At 43.3% G+C, this 19041-nt stretch overlaps 1 protein-coding gene across 1 annotated transcript; it reads left to right on the top strand.

Moving 5' to 3' along the window:
• The first annotated feature begins 28 nt into the window (after positions 1–28).
• Positions 29–17439, top strand: slc27a1a (solute carrier family 27 member 1a). The gene is made up of 14 exons (XM_066708065.1): positions 29–164; positions 270–436; positions 1378–1545; positions 2361–2755; positions 3220–3384; positions 10062–10131; positions 10945–11036; positions 11243–11352; positions 12577–12786; positions 12942–13068; positions 13612–13749; positions 14063–14227; positions 14520–14666; positions 15173–17439. The coding sequence occupies exons 3-14, from the start codon at positions 1379–1381 to the stop codon at positions 15328–15330; spliced, it is 1944 nt and encodes a 647-aa protein (XP_066564162.1). The 5' UTR covers positions 29–164; positions 270–436; position 1378; the 3' UTR covers positions 15331–17439.
• The last annotated feature ends 1602 nt before the right edge of the window (positions 17440–19041 follow it).

The following is a 19041-nucleotide window of genomic DNA, read 5'->3' as shown; positions in this document are numbered from 1 at the left end:
CGTGGCGAGCAGGAGGCGTGCGTTGAAGATGGGGCTCAGAGCTCGGCAGCACGTTTGGGGCGCCGGATCTCCGCCGGTTGTTGTCAGCGTGTGGAGCCGGTAGATGTGCAGCGATTGCGGGACAGCGCTTGCCGGGGCCCCCGCTTTGAGCTTCGGTGGTGCTGGTAGGCAGTCGGGGTTAAAGGGGTAAAGAAAGCCCGTTCAATCTACAGAGGGAGGCTTTCACTTATTAATTTTTGTAACGGGGGTCTGTGTTGGACTGTATCAAGCGCCGGAGACCGCACAGACACCGAGGCACACAGCGTCGATCGGGCGGGTGGGAGAGCTCGGCAAGCCGGCGGAGGAAGCGGCGGCACACGGGACGGACACGCAGAGACGCCGAGGATTGTCTGCAGCAGCTCGGGTGCGAGAAGAAGAGCCATCCGCGATTAAACAGGTCCGTGGGTTACTATTACACATAAACAGCGCCAAACCAGCGCAGTACACGCGTAAATACCGGACTGTGCATATTCACGGGAGAAATACGGGCATGCACTGTACTGTGATTTATTTTTAGATGGCCAATTTAGCGGTATGATTGGCCGCGGAAAAAACAACAACAACAACAACTACGGAGGATTGTGACCAGTGCTGTCACAATGTGTGTGCTGTGAAAAGATGCACAGATAAATAACCTCCAGTTCAGTGATCTGCATATAAAGCCTCCCAGCCGAGGTTTGTTTACTTGTAATATAATGACATATTTGTAACACGTAAATACTTGCCACTGTGGGCATGTCAGATATGTTAATGTACAGTAAGTGGATCCTAAACGTATTGCATGATAAATACTCAAAGTACATCCATACTGTAGGACAAAAACTGAGCATCAGCTTCTCCCAATGCATGACAGTCACTTACATCAGCGCAGCGCACTTGCAATATTATATTGCCTTTCTTATCGTTCAGTCCTTTTGTGCTAGATTCATTTGTGAATTAACATTACTAACATGCACAGGTGTGCACAACTGAGAGAAAGACTAAAATAATAAATACATAAATAAATGCATTTCTACCAGAATCAAGTGAGTCTGCGCGTTATAAAGAGTTTATCACTGGATGTTACGTTTTTCTAGTTTATGCAAGGGGAGGGTCTGCAGGCAGCAGGGGTTGCACGCAGAAAGTTAAGTATGTGTGCCTTGAGGTATACAGAGTTGGGAAACGCACCTCTGAAGTAATATTCAAAATATGCACCTTGTCAAAGTCATGTCTTGTACTGCTCTGTGTGTCTGTGTATCCAAATGCGTGCATGTTTAAATGAGGGGGGGTTCGTTTTATTGTATAGTGGGAAGGTGTCAGTGAGTCACTTGTCACAATCTGTCCATCCCTTGGTTCTAGGATGCGCGGCTTGGCGAGTGTCTCGTTGTCTCTGGGCTCCCTCGGCCTGCTGCGCCTCTTCGGGCTGCCCTGGTCCTGGAGCTTGGCTGCTAGCCTGGGAGTATACCTGGGCACGGGGGGCTGGCGCTACTTCTACATCGTGGTCAGGACGGCCAAGAGGGACCTCTAGTGAGTGGCACCTTTGCAAAAACACAGACATACATGCCATTATGATAAGCCCTCCACATGGAAGATACCATTTTTATTTTATTTTAAGTCAGCCTACTTTGAAAGTGATTTGTGCATGTTATATGCACAAAAAGGACTGCAAAGCTGGTGGATTTACAGGTCAAGAATAAAAATAACACTAAAATAAGTCTCACACTCTCTCCCTCTTTGTTTCTCACAGTCGTTCACTTCTGAATAAGAGCTGGGTACCTGCTGTGGGTAGTGCTCCATGCTGTCGTTTCTGCTAATTCCTTCCTGTCTGTCATTAACCCTCCACATTCAGACCGGTGCTGCTTCTGAGAGGAGGGGGAGTGCCACTGTTTTTATATTTTGCCCAAATGAGGCCTGTTTCTGTTCTTAATCAGTTTTGTTTATTGCAAAAAATGTGTACGAGAGACCGCAGACGGCCAGTTTTGCAGTTTAAGCTATTTTTAAAACCTGGAGGACTTAAATGAACACAAACGGTGGAGCAGAAAATAGTGCTGCTGTTTAAAACGCTCATAAAGGTCAGAGTATTAATAGGCTATAGGTTTTGTACACTTGCTAAGGACCAGGAATCCTCCCCCAGACTGGGATGTGTTGATGCAGTGTGCAGCGTACCATCGGGGGCAGAGAGCTCCTCTTCACTGTGGGATGCTTTTCTTTTTTCTTTGCCTGGTTAAATTGCTGGGTGGAGTTGACTTTATGGGTTTTTGATTCCATGTCATGGCTCAGTAACTTGTTTTGTAATCCACGTTCTAACATACAGTCTCACACACTCTCTAATGTGTTTGCAGTGGCCTGTACGTCCTCCTGCGGGTCAAACTGGCCCTGCGGCGGCACATGAGAGCCGGGAGCACGATCCCCTCCATCTTCTCCGAGACAGCGAGGGCTCACCCCGACAAGCCCGCCTTGGTGTACGAGGCCACGGGGGAGATCTGGACCTTCACCCAGCTGGAGAGACTCTCCAATGGCGTGGCTCAGTGGGCACTGGCCCATGGACTGGCCTCAGGGGAGGTGGTGGCTATTTTCATGGAAAGCTGCCCCCTCATGGTGGCCCTCTGGCTGGGATTGGCTAAAGTCGGTGTGGAGGCGGCCCTCATCAACTTCAACCTGCGGCGGGATTCGCTGATGCACTGCATGGGCGTGTCTGGAGCCAGAGTCCTCCTCTTTGGGGCGGAATTAGCAGATGGTAAGGATTTAAAAGGGGAATTCGCAATGAAGTTTAGCACCTAATAAACTGCGTAAAATAAACAGTCCAGTTAAAGTTCTGATCGAGTTGCACTGTTTGCATGGTGAGATATACCAGTGTGGATGCAGTAATTGAGTTTATTGACATGAGGGTCGATATGTGTCTGTGTTTCAGAAAAGTGGGCTTGTTGTATTTTCGAACACTATCAGTAAAGTCTAGGTGTTATTTTATTCCCCCTAAAATTCACTTTTCCAATAATTTCCAATAATAAAGTGTGTTTAGGTTACGTTCATATTCTAAGGAATTCTGCCTTTAAAAGCACTGGTTGATTTCTCTCTCTCTCTTTATTTTGAATGCCCAAATTGATTTTTGCAAATGTGTCCTTTTTGGGGAATTGTGATTGTAATACTCTTTGTTATCCCACTGACTGGCTCCCTCTCTCTCCCTCTCTCTGTGCCGCTCAGCTGTAGGGGAGGTGAACAGCTCTCTCGGTAAAGGCATGGTTCGATTCTGCTCCGGAGACCTCAGTCCGGATCGCCTGGCCGCTTTGGGAGCCCAGCCCTTAGACCCCCTCCTTGCCTCGGCCTCCCACCTTCCCCCGCCTCGCACACACAACAAGGGCTTCAACGGTGAGTCTGTGTCCCTGCACAGTACAGTCCCAATAAATATTTTTATTATGGTGTGGTCGAGACACACTGGCTGCCAGTTGCCAGTTTGTTTGTGTCAGGCAGGACTGGTTAATCATAGGGAACTGACACTCACGTGGAAATGCATTGACCTCAAGTTAGTTACTTGTTTTATCAACAAGGGTCATGAAAATCAAACTTCTCTGATTAAAAATAGTACATTTTGGTTACTATTGAAGTAGGGCTGCAGCATTCCAGCCATGTTTCCATTTAAATGTTGGCATTGAGCTCAGAAAACAACCCCAAGTTCAAAGTTTAATGTATATTTAGGGACTGGTCATGAGGCTGTTGTGTACAAAGCCGAAATTACACTCAGTGGCAAGCTAAAGTTTCAAAATACATTTATTAATGTAGTTTTAAGATTTAAGAAACAAAATTTTTTAAAGAAAAACGAAATTCTCTGAAACTGAGTGTGTGAGCGTTTCGACTCTCGCTCCACAGAAACCCAGATCGGCCCATTTCCCCTCGCTTCACTGCTAATTGCTTGCACTTCCTGTCAGAACACACACCGTCGGACTGCTGCAGACATACTCGGCAGACACTCCCTGTGTGCGAACACGATCGTTGAACCGGGTCCCCCTTTTAAACAAAATTAAAACTAATTGCCCTCAAGGTGTGGAAAGCAACAAGCCAACCTTCCCACAAAAGTGCTTATGAAATCAACTAATTGGACAATCATGGGATTATTGTAATTCTATGATATCCCCTACTATATTTGTAATGAATGCACCGCACAGCTCTCCTGAACCCCCCGAGGTAAAATCGTGGTATTATAACATTCAGAGAAGGCTGCCCAATTAAAGCGAGTATACATTCGAAAGGAAGGATAGCCGGCGTTCATTCTACCAGCGTTGTGTGAGGTTTGTGGTCAGTTTGCATTTCACTTGACAGACAGAACTCAAGACGATTTGCTGAAATGCAGCATCCCTCAGCGCGCCACTGTGGCATGGATAGGGAAAGCCGAAAAACCAAAAAGCATACCTTTGGAATGCACTCTACACTTTCAAAATGGTAAAAGTAGAGGAAGTCGGATTGCTTTGGCTGTAGACATTGCCCCTGCCTGGCAGGAACGGAGTTTCATTTGAAGGGAGTTTAATTTCACGAGAATTAATTCAAATTGGACTTTGTTTCTAGAAAGCTAGACTTGGGCTGAGCGCTCTTCGGTTGCTCTCGAGACATCTTAAAATACATTTCAAACCCCCAGCAAACCAGTGTACTTTTCTACAAACGGCCAGAAAACAGGGGTTTCAGCTGCACAGCACTGACATCGCTGCTGTGTAAAGCACTGGCCGTGGCGATCTCACCTCGTTCCCATGTCTGTGAAGCCCCACTGTTTAGGAGGCACACAATGGATCTTATTGTCCAGAATGTGTCAAGACTTTAGAGTCTTGAAGCTATAGCTGTTGATCGCCACGGGCTTGCCACTCGTGCCCCGATCTGCACAGTCGTACGTGTCCGAAGCCTTGAGTGAAAGTTCACCCGTCTCTGTCCGTCTGGCTAGTTAGCTGCACTGCAACATTAAAGCGATCTCTCATCAAAAGTTAACCACCCCGCCCCTTCCATTAATTTTGTGTTATGTTCACTACACAACACATCCGGTAAACTGAACAGCTTGAGGCGTGTAGAAATTGTGTGTGGATAGACATTCAGTTGATCACAAGTTTACACACAACACCATTATGCATGCACTGATGCTACACTCCAAACTTCCTTAAATGTCTGCATCCTTTTTATTACATTTAAGTTCGTTCTTGGTATGTAACTAGATTACATATTTTACATACAATTACCCGTTTATACAGCTGGAGTTTTCTAGGTACAGTCCTTTGCTCAAGGGTACAACAGCAGTGTCCCCCACCCGGGATTGAACCCACAACCCTCCATCAAACAGGATTTTCTGCAGGTCCCCCCCACGCGTACTGAGAGCACCAGTTGTTGTGAACCAAAGCTGCCTTCAGCTGCCACTGCCAATTAAGACTGATTCCCATCTCCATTCCCTTAAGTTGATTTGAGACTTTTAAGTGAATGTTATTCCCTGCTTTTGAAATGTTCTGCCTCCAAGATAAACGCTTCCCTTCGATTGAAGAGGCTCTGTGTGTGTGAACTTGTGTGCGTGCGTGCACGTGTGATAGGGTGTCATAGAAGTCCATGGAAGGGGTGAATTGCTGTGTAATGCAATAATTGCTCCCACATGCTCGACAAAGACATGCATTGATACTGTCAGCCTGACTCAGCTGAAGGTGCTGGTGTGGCCGGATCCTTTGAATTGGCCTTACATTGACCTGGGGGGGGGGTGAAGGAACAAATTGACAGTAATCTGAGAAGCCTAACCTGCATCAATGCCACTCACAGAAATAGATGTGTAGCGGGGCTAGGGTGTATGAGATCGTCACAACAGTGCCATCCCTCTTTGAGCTTGGTAGAGCTTTTAGAAATCTGACCTGCCTGTGTTGTGTTAATTCCTGTGAATCATTAAAGATATTCAGTGTAATGATATAGCTTCCCTTAATGCAGTGTTTCCTCTTAGTCCGTTCATTGAACTCTTTGCTTGATTTGTGACTTAATCTTCTCTATGGGCTAATTCTACTCACCGACAATTACAGAAACGGGCCTACAGGTTTTGAGTGCTTGGTATATCACCTTTTAATGTCACTGTAATTGGACAGAGTAGTTGTAACTGAAAAAAATATTGCTGTCATTGGAACTGGGTCTCTCTAAAGCTGCTGGACGTCTAATTGTTATAATTACACAATTGGCATCTGGTGACCCGTTAAGAGTGGTACAGAGCCGAGAAAAACAAGTGGAGGCCTGACTGAACAGGGGTGTTAGCTAGGTGTTTTGGCAACATAAGCATGGTATTTTTTGTCTCAACACAAGCTCCTGAGGGGCAGGAAAAATAAAATCGAGCTAAACATAACGGTTTAGTTTTCAGTTTGGAAAAATTGAAGAAATTTCAGGGTTTGGTTTTGGCACGGCTGGTTGTGGTTTTTACTGCAAATATTGACTGTGTTATTCTGGTCTTTCTTTGCTATCTGTACATGCCTGAGCACTGTACTGTGTTGTGTCCTTTTGAGGTTTAGTAAAAGAGTAAGCTTGTGCTGTGTGAGCCGCTGTTTCTTATGCTAAGCATCTGAGACCCACAGAAACAGTTGCTGAGAGGCTGAAAGAAAGAGGCTGGGGAGAAGGAGACCAAAATAAATCCGATCCATTTCCTCTCCGTGGGTCCTATTCTGGTATTGGCTTCCTTGTGCCCTTTTTGTAAGAGTTTGTGGTGTATTGAGCTAATATCCTGCACTGTTGTGTCACAAAACATCATCTGCAGTAAGAATGTGTACCTATCTTGGTGTAATGCAATAAGGTACACCTACCTTATATTTTTAAACCCACCAATCTTTATTTTATTGTGTCATGAACTTACTGAATTTCAATGCATTTTGAATTTTATTTATCTTTAAATTATTTTTCTTAAGTGTGACTTTTGAAAACCTTCCCTGACAACAACTGTTCATGCCCATGGCCCATTGATTTGAGAATCAGACGAAGCTCCACCACCTCAACCTGACTGCGCCAGGTGAAAGGGGTGACACCCCAGCCAGGATCACAGTTTCTAATATGAAAAAGCAGATGCAAATTTGACAATGTCTATTTCTCTTTGGTTTCGTGGAGTCGGAGTAGTACTCCGTACTCTCACACTCTCTCTCTCGCTCTCTCGCTCGCTCACACACTTGTTAAACTAGCCCGCACTCGCTCGGAATGTAACCTTTCCCCTACTTCTGACAACCTCTTCTCTCTGTGTGTGTGTGTCTCTCTCTCTCTTTCTGTCTCTCTGTCTGCCTCTCTGTACCAGACACTTCCACACCAGCTTCACCCAAAACGGCAACATAGGAAATCCTCGAGTCAGAAGGCAGCTGTGTCAGCTTGCATCGCTCGAGTGGGCCGATCCCTCCGAGCAGCTCCAGCTGTTTCTGAGGCTCCCCTGCATTGCCGATTTGAAAGCCACCTGGCGCTGAAAAACACGGGCAGCCGGATGCTTCCTGGAAGTGTGTCAGTGGTCGTGGAGTTCAGCCTCATGCATTTTTAACAATCACAGGCCGTTCTTTTGTTTCCTTCCCCCATATTAAAGGTGCTGCTGCAATTAGACGATCTGTCATTTGCTGTGGCAGTTGAAATCCTCAGTTATTTCTATAGACGCACTGCATCACAGGTGCCAAAGCAGGGGGTCTTCTTGTCAATTATGACATGTTATTGTGTATTGTTATTTTCCAGCAAGAGAGTCTCGTAGAATATCGCCAATGATGAAAATGAAATGTCCAGTGGCTGGGGAGGGATGGCGTTTTAAGCAGACAGTGAAATTGAAACGATTTCGGTCAAGCAATCAAGTTTTCTGTTTTAAAAAATAAACTGCAGGTTGTGAAAATCTTCACATGGCCAGAATGATTGGACTATTGTTTTCACTAATTGTTTTCCTATCCCCATTCCCCATGTTTAAAATTGTTCCATTACATAATTTCATTAATGGCCTTTGGATCACCATTAGTAGTAGAAGTGCGGTATAAACTTCTCAATTAACAGCAGTATTATGCCATGGATTTCTAACGCAGTGCAGTATTGTACAATTCCATGCAGATACAGGTTTATAATATTGTATTGTAAAGAACGGGTTGTGCTCTACTACTACTACTACTAATACTACCACCACCACCACTACTAAAAATAATTGGTTGTTTTGCAAAACCTGTGAGGTGTGTGCAAGAATAAAAGGATCTATAACTTCCATTTATTAAGACGAAAAATAACTGGAGTATTATGACTCTCCTCAATTAGGGTTATGGAATGGCTACACTAGATCATTGTACATCTTGAGTGACTGCCTGGATGGATTGAAAGCAATGCTTTTGAGAGCGTTCTCGTGGTTTCTCTCCCTTGTCGCAGCCTGTGTGAGCTGCCCACAGTCGGGTTGTTAATTGTGATTGTATGTCTTTCCCAGCTTTGCGAAGGGGAACAGCTGGTTTCTACTGAATTCCACTGCTCTCTTATTTGCCTTAAGCAAGATCCAAATCCTCTATTCATGCGAAGTGATTTACAGGCTGCAGCTAGCTGACTGCATTGTGACTTTTAGTTTTTGTTTGTTGTTTTCTTGCAACCAGATTCTGTAGGCCCCTATTTTGACACGGTCCACATATTATGTTCATGAAAAGAAAAATAGTACATTACGGCACAGCTGCCTGACTCGTGTATGATTCATTGTCTTCTGCACCTCAAAACCTCATTATCTTGCAGCTAAATCTTTTATTGGATTTAGAGGGTTTTTTTTGTTGTTGTTTTTTCCCTATCTGCCAAACATGTTGTAACTGTTTTGCCCATTTGGATTCCCTCCGTCTCAGTGCCCTAAGTATTGTGGTTTCAGCATGAATAACGGCAACAACAAAAACTCAAACAAGAAGCCCTAACCTCCAGCAGACAGGAACTGACACTTGTATTTGTAAGAATAAATGGCAACACAAGGGCCTCTTTATGTTATGTTTTTAGGGAATCACATATTATAAACCTGTAACTGTGTTGTGTTCTGTCAGTTTGTAGAAAGATTGCTTCTCTTAGCATTAGTGAGATAACAGAAATGTGCATACCCCCTCATTCCAACCAGAGCATCTGTGAGTTGATGTCAAAGCATCACAAACCACCAACCAACCAAGATACAGACTAACTACGATGAGAAGGGATTTTGTATGTCTAAGAAGTCAGAAGGCATATATTGCATTTATTGTACTAGGTCGAGCAAAAGGAAGAATTAAAAATTCCCCAAAAACTGAAAGTTGCATTTATCAGACGAATATATTAAAACAATTTAGTACAGTGTTGAGCAATCAACCAATCTACCAGTGTAGTGTATTGAGTCACATTGTTTCAGTTGACAATTATGAATTCTTTAGACTACAATTGTATCATGTCAAGAGCTATTTAGAGCACTGCACAGCAAGGCATATAGTTGGTAAATACTTTGATAGTGTATAATGTGGAAGAGTAGATTGATCTAGGCTGTCACTGCTGTGGTTTGATGGTCTGCTGATTCAAAGGTTGTGAAATCATTTGTGGGAAGCGGAGTCTCATGTGTGACGTCTGGGTATGTGAAAGGGGAGAATGGTACAAATCTGCTCCCACCCAAGACCTATTGCCACTTGCTGTCTCCCCCAATATGCCTCTGTCTTTGGCTCACACTTGTTGTCATGATTCGCCGGGGCTGGGTCCTCCAGCAATACATCTTGAGGGCAGTCAGTGTTATAAAATACCCTGTCACAAAAGGTCTCTATGGGGAGGAAAAACGCCATGCACAAAGCAGAGCTGTACCAGGGCAATCCACATGGAATGATTTCAATGCTAGCAGTAATCGTGTCCTTCCCAGTAACAAACTCTCCATAACAAATGAGCTCTGATGCGATCCAGTATAATATACCAGTAATGAAGCTGGTATATTATGCTCCTACTACTGCAAAGTCAATCAATCAATCTAATCAAGTCTAATCAATGGAACATGTTCAGCTACTCTCAAGGCAATTAACTGATTGCAGCTCAGTCTCTGCCTCACTGCTGTCTCACCATCTTCCCTCTCTCTCTTTCTTCAGATCGTCTCTTCTACATCTATACCTCGGGCACTACAGGGCTTCCCAAAGCAGCTATTGTAGTACACAGCCGGTGAGTCTCTGCATTTCTACCAACGCCGTGTCTCTCAGGCCTGCCCGTAGAGCTCCGAATGGACAGAAGAGCAATGGGTGTGTCCTGGTTAGCCTCTTTCTGACCTCAAATCCTGCCCTCCTGAAGGATTTCCCTAAACAATGTCAAGAGAACATTTGTCTACATCTGATGAATGAGCCCAATTATTCCCCACCCCGTTCTGCCCCGAGACACTCTGATTTGTCTAACCTGGCAAATGCATTAAAAGGGAAATGAATAAAACTAAATAAAAGATTCAAACAGATCTATTCAATATCTGCATTAACAAAAGTCTGTGGTTTATATTCAGGTGAAATGGCAAACGTCTTTTTCTTTGTGAAATAACCCAAGATATCTCAGTTATCTGCCACCCCAGCTTAGGGTCCGATCACTGCTTTGACAGTCCTTCACAGGAGCCTACGAGAACCCAGGCTGTCGAACGCGCCTGTGACTTTCTTGCGTTACAATCCCAGAATGCCCCACAGGCCCCAGCTTATCCACCAATGGGAGAATATGATGCAGTGGGAAACTGTTGACAACCCAGACCAGCTGGCGCCCAGTGATGCCACATGGAGGCGCTGTCATGTCTGTGATGATTCAAGTCTTGCACAGCCCACTTCTCTCCACCCTGCCTGTACAATGCCGGGACAATGTTTTAATATTTTCTGTGTTGATGTGTGCCGTCACCGTACATGCGTTTCATTTTCACAGTTGTTTGCAAGTAAGCGGTCAGCCATATTGTGAGCTCTAGAGCTCCATATTAAATCCTGTCACTGCTGATGTCTGTGGCTGCAGGTATTACCGGATTGCTGCCTTTGGGTACCACGCTTTTGGGATGCGCTCTGATGACATCATCTATGACTGTCTTCCTCTCTATCACTCTGCAGGTATGCTGTGTGTGTCTGTGTCTCTTTGTGCTGTGTGATTGTATCTGTTTGTGTCTTGTGTGTGTGTCTTTTCCTTCCACTACCAAGTAGTTTTAACCCAAAGGTCAACAACAAGTCTGAAGCCTCCTGAAAATCAGGTGCTTTTCTGGTGTAAATCGGACTTCCGTCTGAGACTTTGACTTTGCTTTGTGGGTGCTTGTTTCCAGGCAATATAATGGGAGTGGGCCAGTGTCTGATCTATGGTCTGACCGTGGTGGTGAAGAAGAAATTTTCAGCCAGCCGCTTCTGGGAGGACTGCATCAAACACAACTGCACGGTAAGAGCTTCCTCATCTGCTGTTAGATACAGCAGAATTTCCCTTAACTACTATACTGGCTTCATACTGTTAAGCTACTTGGTGCAACTGCCTTAACCTTAATTTACAGGTACACAATTGACACATTTAAGTAGCTGGTCAAAGGATAATTTGCATTTCCAGCTGTATCAAATCATCCAGTTGGTACAATACAATAGCTGTGAGGGGAAACTTAAAAAACGCGTTTTGGAGTCGTAGAGGTGATCCAAGTTCAGTAATGGTCCCTTCTGAGTTGGGATAATTGGAGATGCCACATTAATCAGGTATTGGTCTTCCTAGTCTGTGTTAACTGAAGAAAATAAATTGCTTCTGAGGTCAGGTTGAATTCTCCTTTTGTTTTTCTTCCCAGATTTAAGTTTTTATTTTAAAAGACGGAAGAAAAAAGTTGACCAGCTTGCAGCTCTCCAGGGATTTGTGGTTTCTGCATCACCTGACCAGTTTAAAAACCAGCGCCCCCTGGCTTTCTGGCAAACGACAGCAACAGCAGACACAGTAACAGTTTAAACAGCAGGTTTGCCTCCAGGCAGAACTTTCCCTTAATTAAATTAGGGGCATATTTTGTAGGAGAAGGAAGAAGAGGCCGACATATCTGGTCTTGTTCAGGCCTCGCAGATTTACAACTGAATTCCTCATAGATGTTGCAATTGGACATGCCAGCAGAGACCCCCTGGGCCATTTAATCCCATGAGCCTCTGTCTCCACCCACTCAGCAATTTGGTTGGGCTAAACCATTTGATATGTTTCCCAGGATTGTTGTAATACTCTAGGACTAAACCATTGTTTACCAACAGAGATTCAAGAGTTCCCAGCTTACAAAACTTGCCAGGTTGACTTCTGGATCAGCTTTCATTGTTAAACTAATTTTGCGTATTTGACCGTTTTCTCTTCTCATAAAACGAAACCTGAACACACCTGTTGAATAAGATATTAAGATGTTATTAACACAAGTGCAAGAGTGACATTTTTGTACATATTTGGTGGAAAAGTATATAATACTTATTACTGAATAATTAAAATGTTCATCGCCATCGTTTAACAGGTAGTAATCTATATTCGTATAGCCCATGTTTATAAACATGCCGTTAGGATTTAAAGCCATGAAATCGGAATGGTGCCGGCCGCATGGTGTGCTGGGCACAGTCGCATTCTGCACTGACATCTTGTGTTTTATGGCTGTGCTGGCAGGTGGTGCAGTACATCGGGGAGATCTGCCGCTACCTCCTGAACCAGCCCAGCCGCGAGGCCGAGAGGAGGCACCGGGTCCGGCTGGCCGTGGGGAACGGGCTGAGACCCAGCGTGTGGGAGGCCTTCACCCAGCGCTTCAAAATCAAGCAAGTAGGCGAGTTCTACGGCGCCACCGAGTGCAACTGCAGCATCGCCAACATGGACGGCAAGGTAAGACCAGTGTTATACAATACAATGGAATATAATGCAGGGCAATGTTATACAAAAGTTATAAAAAAATGTAGTTTGACGACGTTGAACACTGCAATGGTGATTTCTCCAGCTTTCTCCCTCTCTCCTCCCCCGGACGTGTGTCCTTGGCCCAGGTGGGGGCGTGTGGTTTTAACAGCAGGATCCTGCCCAACGTCTACCCCATCAGGCTGGTCAAGGTCAACGAGGAGAGCATGGAGCTGATCCGAGACCAGAGTGGGCTGTGTGTGTGTTGTCGGCCTGGTGAGAGTCAGCCCATCGATCCGTCCGAGCACAGAGGTCCCCAGGGAAACCTCCGTCATCTATTTTTTGTTCCATCTGAGCTCTGAATTACCCGAAATAATCCAGTCCTCTAACAGAGCTATTGCCTTGATCATACATAAAGCATATTTAATAATGCCATTTTGCCTAGGAGAGGGGAGAGGATGGAGATATTTTAGACAACTCAGTAAATAGTCTACATAGGTACATAGGAAATGTGTATTCAACAGTGGTCAAGGTCCATTGCATTGGTTTAGAACTCTTCTGCATAATATAAGGTTCCCCGGCCTTTTCTGAAAGGGCAATGTATAGCACACATCAGGCTTCCAAAGCTTGTAACACATCTGCCAACACATGCTTCATACAGATATATAGAGGGTGTTTTATTATCATACCATTTCAGTTACTTGTAAAATTAAAAGCATCACTACATACCTCCTTATAAATTTACTACAAGTAGCAGCCCACACGCGACACAACCAGTCCTCATTGAACAAGTTCAATACATCGAGTGTTTGATTGCAGGTGAACCTGGGCTGTTGGTGGGAAGGATCAACCAGCAGGATCCCTTACGACGCTTTGACGGCTACGCGAACGACTCGGCAACCTCCAAGAAGATCGCCTACAACGTCTTCAAGAAGGGAGACTCGGCCTATCTCTCTGGTATAAAAACCAGTCTTTGGCTGAAATGTTTTCTCTCACATTAGTTGCCCCAATACACCCACTTATATGCGCTACGTCCTAACATGCCCATCATGCACATGATCGCACTCTAAACTTCTATGTTCATATTCAAACTAGCTCTAGTCTGGGACTGAAAATAGTAGTGTAGTGGTGGTGGGGAACAAAGCTGCCTAGCCTTTTGGTTGAACACACTTGGAAGAGAAGAGGGGAAAAAAAAAAGATTCTGGGATGTGATTGGCTACTAGAAACCATGGGTTTTGTTTGTCTTGTTTCAATACTGTTTCCCCATCAGGCGACGTGCTGGTGATGGATGAACTGGGCTACATGTACTTCAAGGATCGCAGCGGTGACACGTTCCGCTGGCGAGGGGAGAACGTCTCGACCACTGAAGTCGAGGGCACCCTCAGCTCCATCCTGGGCCAGACAGACGTGGCAGTGTATGGGGTGCCGGTTCCAGGTGAGTAACGTACCTCCATTCTCACACGCCGCAGGGGTATAGGGTTATAACGGCTTGCCATGGGCAGACGTGTGCGGTTTGGGAGGCTGAGGTTTGGTTCAAGTGGAACAGCATCGTGTGATATCAGATGATGTCAGCACTCGATTGAGCCTTATTCATTTCAGAGAAGACCTGGGAAGGGAAACTGGCATCAGCTGGACTTGGGTTTCTGGGATTTTACATAGACCATCCTGACTGACTGACTGACTGACTGAGCCTCCTGAGACTGATTGTTGTTGGCCGTTTGTTTCAGGAGTGGAAGGCAAGGCTGGAATGGCAGCCATTGCAGACAGCGATGGCCTGTTTAACCAAGAGCATTTCTACAGAGAGGTCCAGAAAGTCCTCCCACCTTACGCCAGGCCTGTGTTCCTGCGAATCTCTCCCCAAGTCGACACTACAGGTGAAGGAGAGCCCACAACACGGCTAGACTTTCCACTCCAGTTTGGGAACTATTAATAATAATGATAATTGTAGTAATATTTGTTAGGTTTGATTTTAATACCCTGTGTTTTGTTCTGATTTAAAATAAGCATTATTTGATTAAATTAAATGCTGTATACCTTCCTATTTGTCAGTTGTAATGATTTAAAGCACACATAATGTATATACCATCCTGGGTGGTTTCCAAATGTCACAAAATATACATATTTCCCCAAAACATTTAATGAAAGACCAGAGTATGTTCTATAATACAGCTAATTGAGGTACATTCTAGTGCAAAATACAGCTTGGATACAAAATGCAGTGCAAGATTGTAACATTTGTGTGTTTTTAAATCATTCTCAACTGTATTGAGTGAATTGATTTAATGTTCTTTCAGAAACCCGTTGGATTTTTTTTCCTAATAAATAATAATAAATCAATACTAATAACCACCTACCTACTCTCTCTCTCTCTTTCTCGCAGGCACCTTCAAAATCCAGAAGACCAGACTTCAGAGGGAGGGATTTGATCCTCGTCATTCGCCCGACCGGATCTACTTTATGAACTCACGGGCAGGATGTTACGAGACTGTGGATGACGAGTTGTATAGTGCCATAACAGGGGGCAGAGTCCCTCTATGAGACAGATACACAAAGAAAGGAGGGGGTGGGGGGGTGGAAATACTGACTGAATGCCCCCCCTTCAATGAGCCAACCAGCATATTTTTCTATATGGCACAACATGATTTGTGGTCACAACATGGGATAAGAAAGGGCTTTGACTAAGTATTTATTTTTCTTCCTCGTTTGGGATGAATCACAGCCCCAAAGCTGAGAAACAACAAGAAAACAAGAAAAAGCATGAAGACGTTTTTTTTTTCCTCCCTCACATGAGCCTAAAATCATCCATAATTGGCCTTATTTTAGAAAGGTGGACGTGTGCGCTCACTCTTGCCTAACGAACAAAATCAGCTCGAGAACAGTACGGTAGTGCTTCTTATTTTTGTGGATTTAACAGAAAAGTTGCAGTCTCTTTTATTTCTACACCTTAATCATGTGCATAGTACTTCTTTTGAATGTCATGTTAACTATATTATTGTCTTTTTTGGGTTGTGAAAGTTAGTCACTGCATACTTTCATACACAGAATAGTTCAAATCGGGATCTTCTATAGGATCGTTTTAGAAAATAAAGCATTTCCATTTAATGTCAAGGCACTAGAGTTTTTAGACGAACTTCATGAACTTTAGGTGCCAACCACGTGAAGTCCTGAGGTTGGAGCTTTCAAAACTGCCACACTCGTGGCATTTGGGATTTAATTCTACACTTAATGACTTAAAGGGATTCTGTCGTGTTTTGGGAATCATGGACAAGTTCTCCGTCTTTAGAACAAAGTGACGGCCAAGTCTTAACTTTAAGTACAAAATGAAATGCATTGACAGCTCCCTGTAACACAGTTCTTTGTACAATTCAATTGGCTTTGCTGAAATGGGCAGATGAAATAATTTGCTAATATCTAATGAAAGGTCAGCTGGAGTTTTTATTTCTTTGTTTGTGGTCTTTAAGAACCCTAGGGAGTGTCGAGTATTTGACAAGTCCTTTTACATTGTACCGCCCATTCCGGCCCGCCCCACAGTCTCTTCAGCCTGAGAGAGAATTACAGACTTTTCCACAGAATTAAACCTCCGAGCTTTATGCCTCCCTGCTGTTATTTTCCATGCCAGCACACGGAAGAGTTGGAAAAGCTGTTTGAAGACACAACGCACTGTACATAAGAAAATAAGTGCTTGTTTCCTGAGTCTTTGCCCAGACAAAGAAATAACTTTACTAAGTATTTGATAACTGTCATTGTCTATTTTTGTATAATTATTATTTTTTTAATCTTTGGATAAACATTTGTGGATCCAAGTTTCAGCCCAGGGCAAGCTGAAGGCTAGCTAGTTAATACTTCTATCCTGGGACTTTGAATGTTTATTTATTTTTATTTTATAACCCCTCTTGTTAATGAACTTACATTTATGTAATTTTTTATTACAGTCTGTGATTGTGCAGAATTTTCAGTTTGGCACAAAATCAATTGCAAATGGTTTTGTTTTATTGCAGAAGTTAATATGCAGCAAATGCAATTCCCTTAAAATGTTCAAATGAAATGCTGCTCATCTCCACTAAATAGTTGGCATTTTTCAGCCTCACTTCTTCTACTTGTCTATTTTAGTTCATGGTTTTATTTTAATGACCCAACACACTTGAGGTTTCAAATGTGATCTGTAGAAAATACATATACATTTCAAACCTACCTTTATGGTTAAAATGACAGCTGTGCAGGTATTGAAATACATTTGCATGTTACTCCACACAAAGTACAAACCATGAAGTGCCTTGAAAAACAAGAAAGTATTTTGCCTTTTGTTTGTTCTTGTGACTAAATTCCCTATGCTGCTAATTATACATGTCTTCTCCCTTCCAACATTACTGAACAATTAAGATTCATTAAAAATATATTAATTGGGCCTGATCTAGATATTAGTGGATTATGATTCCTGTTATGTTTTTTGTTGCTTTTTTCCATTAAGGTGGAGAGAGGTTTAACTTGTTACTGGTGAGGAAGGTTCAGATAATATGTAGACCATGAAGAATATGTTTCATGCTCTTTACAAATATTAAACAATGGGTGTTCACTTACAAAGATATTTTCTTTTTTTAGGTCAAAGAAAATCCATTCTCATTAATAAAACTTTAGAATTTTGTTAAACTGTTTTGGCTTTTTGTGTGTGGGAAATGCATCAGGTCAGTTTTAAATATCATGGATGGATATTGTTCTGAAAATACTAGTTACATTAAGTGGTTTTATCATGTGTCCTTTGGTTGAAGACCATGTATATACAGGCAGTGTTTAAATGCATTATTTAAGGAGGCACTACAAACATTTTGGATTGAGACCTGTTCTTCTATGTTAAAACATCCGGCTTCTTTAAACCAAAGCAAGAGGAAACAAGAAACGCACAACTTTGAAGAGGCTGGACTAATTGCATTCAGACGTGCATGAATTGCATTAACAAGTTTGGCAATCCGTGATGCTTTGGTCGTTGGTGTTGTGGCCGTTTTAGCCATCAAGCCAACTGGTTTTCACTAGCTTTAAGCGTTGAATCGAGAGGAACTGGGTGCTTCCATCACCCCAGAATTAACGATGCAAATGAAAGGGATTAATGAGGAAAAGTGGAAGGGGACTGGACTTTTTGTTTTGTTTCATTGAAATGTGTTTCTTAAGAGGGGTAAGGTGAGTTTTAGGCAACCAATCAGCTCTGATAGGCCCAGTCACATGATTGCTCCTGATTTTCTAATGGAAGAAAGTGCTGAGTCATTTTAGCTGGGACTCATCAGATTGCAGAGGCAAGCGTGAAAGTTGGAGAATCAGCTTTTCTTTTCCAACTTTGGACCATTAATCACTGTCTTGTGTGGCCTGGAGAATTGAGCACATCACCTCTAACATCAGCCCACACTCACAGCTGTGCTTGTGCCGCCAATATGAGTGATGAATTATTCTGCAGGTAATCTTAAAGTACATCAGCTTTTTATTTTCAGGTTTTATTCTTCCTTCTCCTGTTTTCCTGCCTGTGTTTCTCCAAGACGAAGCCCCTACACACAATGTGCAAATGTATTCAGGACACAGGAAAGGTCATTTAGTAGAGCTGTGCACAATATATGTATTCATATTAACTGTGGAACTGGTCGTTAAGCAGAAGTTGTATTTATTATGCATAGTGACTGCCACAGAATTGTAACCGGTACAACTGCGCCTTGAGAGTCACTGACAGTAGGGCTCTGTTCTTCGAGCCAGAGAAAGAAGACCACGTTATTGTCCACAGAGAGCTTGATTCCATACACAAGCTTTAATTTCAGGTGGACTACCCACACACAAAGCCCAAAGACATACTTGTAAGATTTTTGGAAGATAGTATAGAGGGCCCTATTCTGTATTGTAAGGCTTTAGCAAGTGTAGGATGTAGGGCTTCACACCAAATCTAAATCAAATGTGCAGATCTATTCTAATTCGAACCACTGCGATTAATCTTGAGCAAATTCATATTTTAGAAATATCCTGGTGGGGGGTGTTTTGTTTTTCATTAATGACATGCAATTAATAGTACTGAGAGTAAAAGCTGTCAAAGGTAACTATATAAAAAAGGATTATCTTGATATTGACATTTATTTGACATCCTTAAGCTGTCTGATTCTGGTTCCAGCTTGTTACATTCTATAACAGTTCAGCCAAAGGTTGTGGAAGTTAGTAAATACTTTTTCTTAGACCCAACGCTGAAGGTAACTTGGGCATTTTTGAACAACACCGACAGAT

This window comes from Amia ocellicauda, chromosome 7, assembly GCF_036373705.1.
Source record: "Amia ocellicauda isolate fAmiCal2 chromosome 7, fAmiCal2.hap1, whole genome shotgun sequence".
Lineage (NCBI taxonomy): Eukaryota > Metazoa > Chordata > Actinopteri > Amiiformes > Amiidae > Amia > Amia ocellicauda.
This window is presented reverse-complemented; position numbering and strand designations above follow the sequence as displayed.

Excerpts from the sequence above, each read along its gene's own strand:
- slc27a1a (XM_066708065.1), top strand. The coding sequence starts at position 1,379 with ATGCGCGGCTTGGCGAGTGTCTCGTTGTCTCTGGGCTCCCTCGGCCTG. Across the intron at positions 12,787-12,941 it reads TCGCCAACATGGACGGCAAG|GTGGGGGCGTGTGGTTTTAA; the intron begins GTAAGACCAGTG and ends TCCTTGGCCCAG. Across the intron at positions 14,228-14,519 it reads GTATGGGGTGCCGGTTCCAG|GAGTGGAAGGCAAGGCTGGA; the intron begins GTGAGTAACGTA and ends CGTTTGTTTCAG.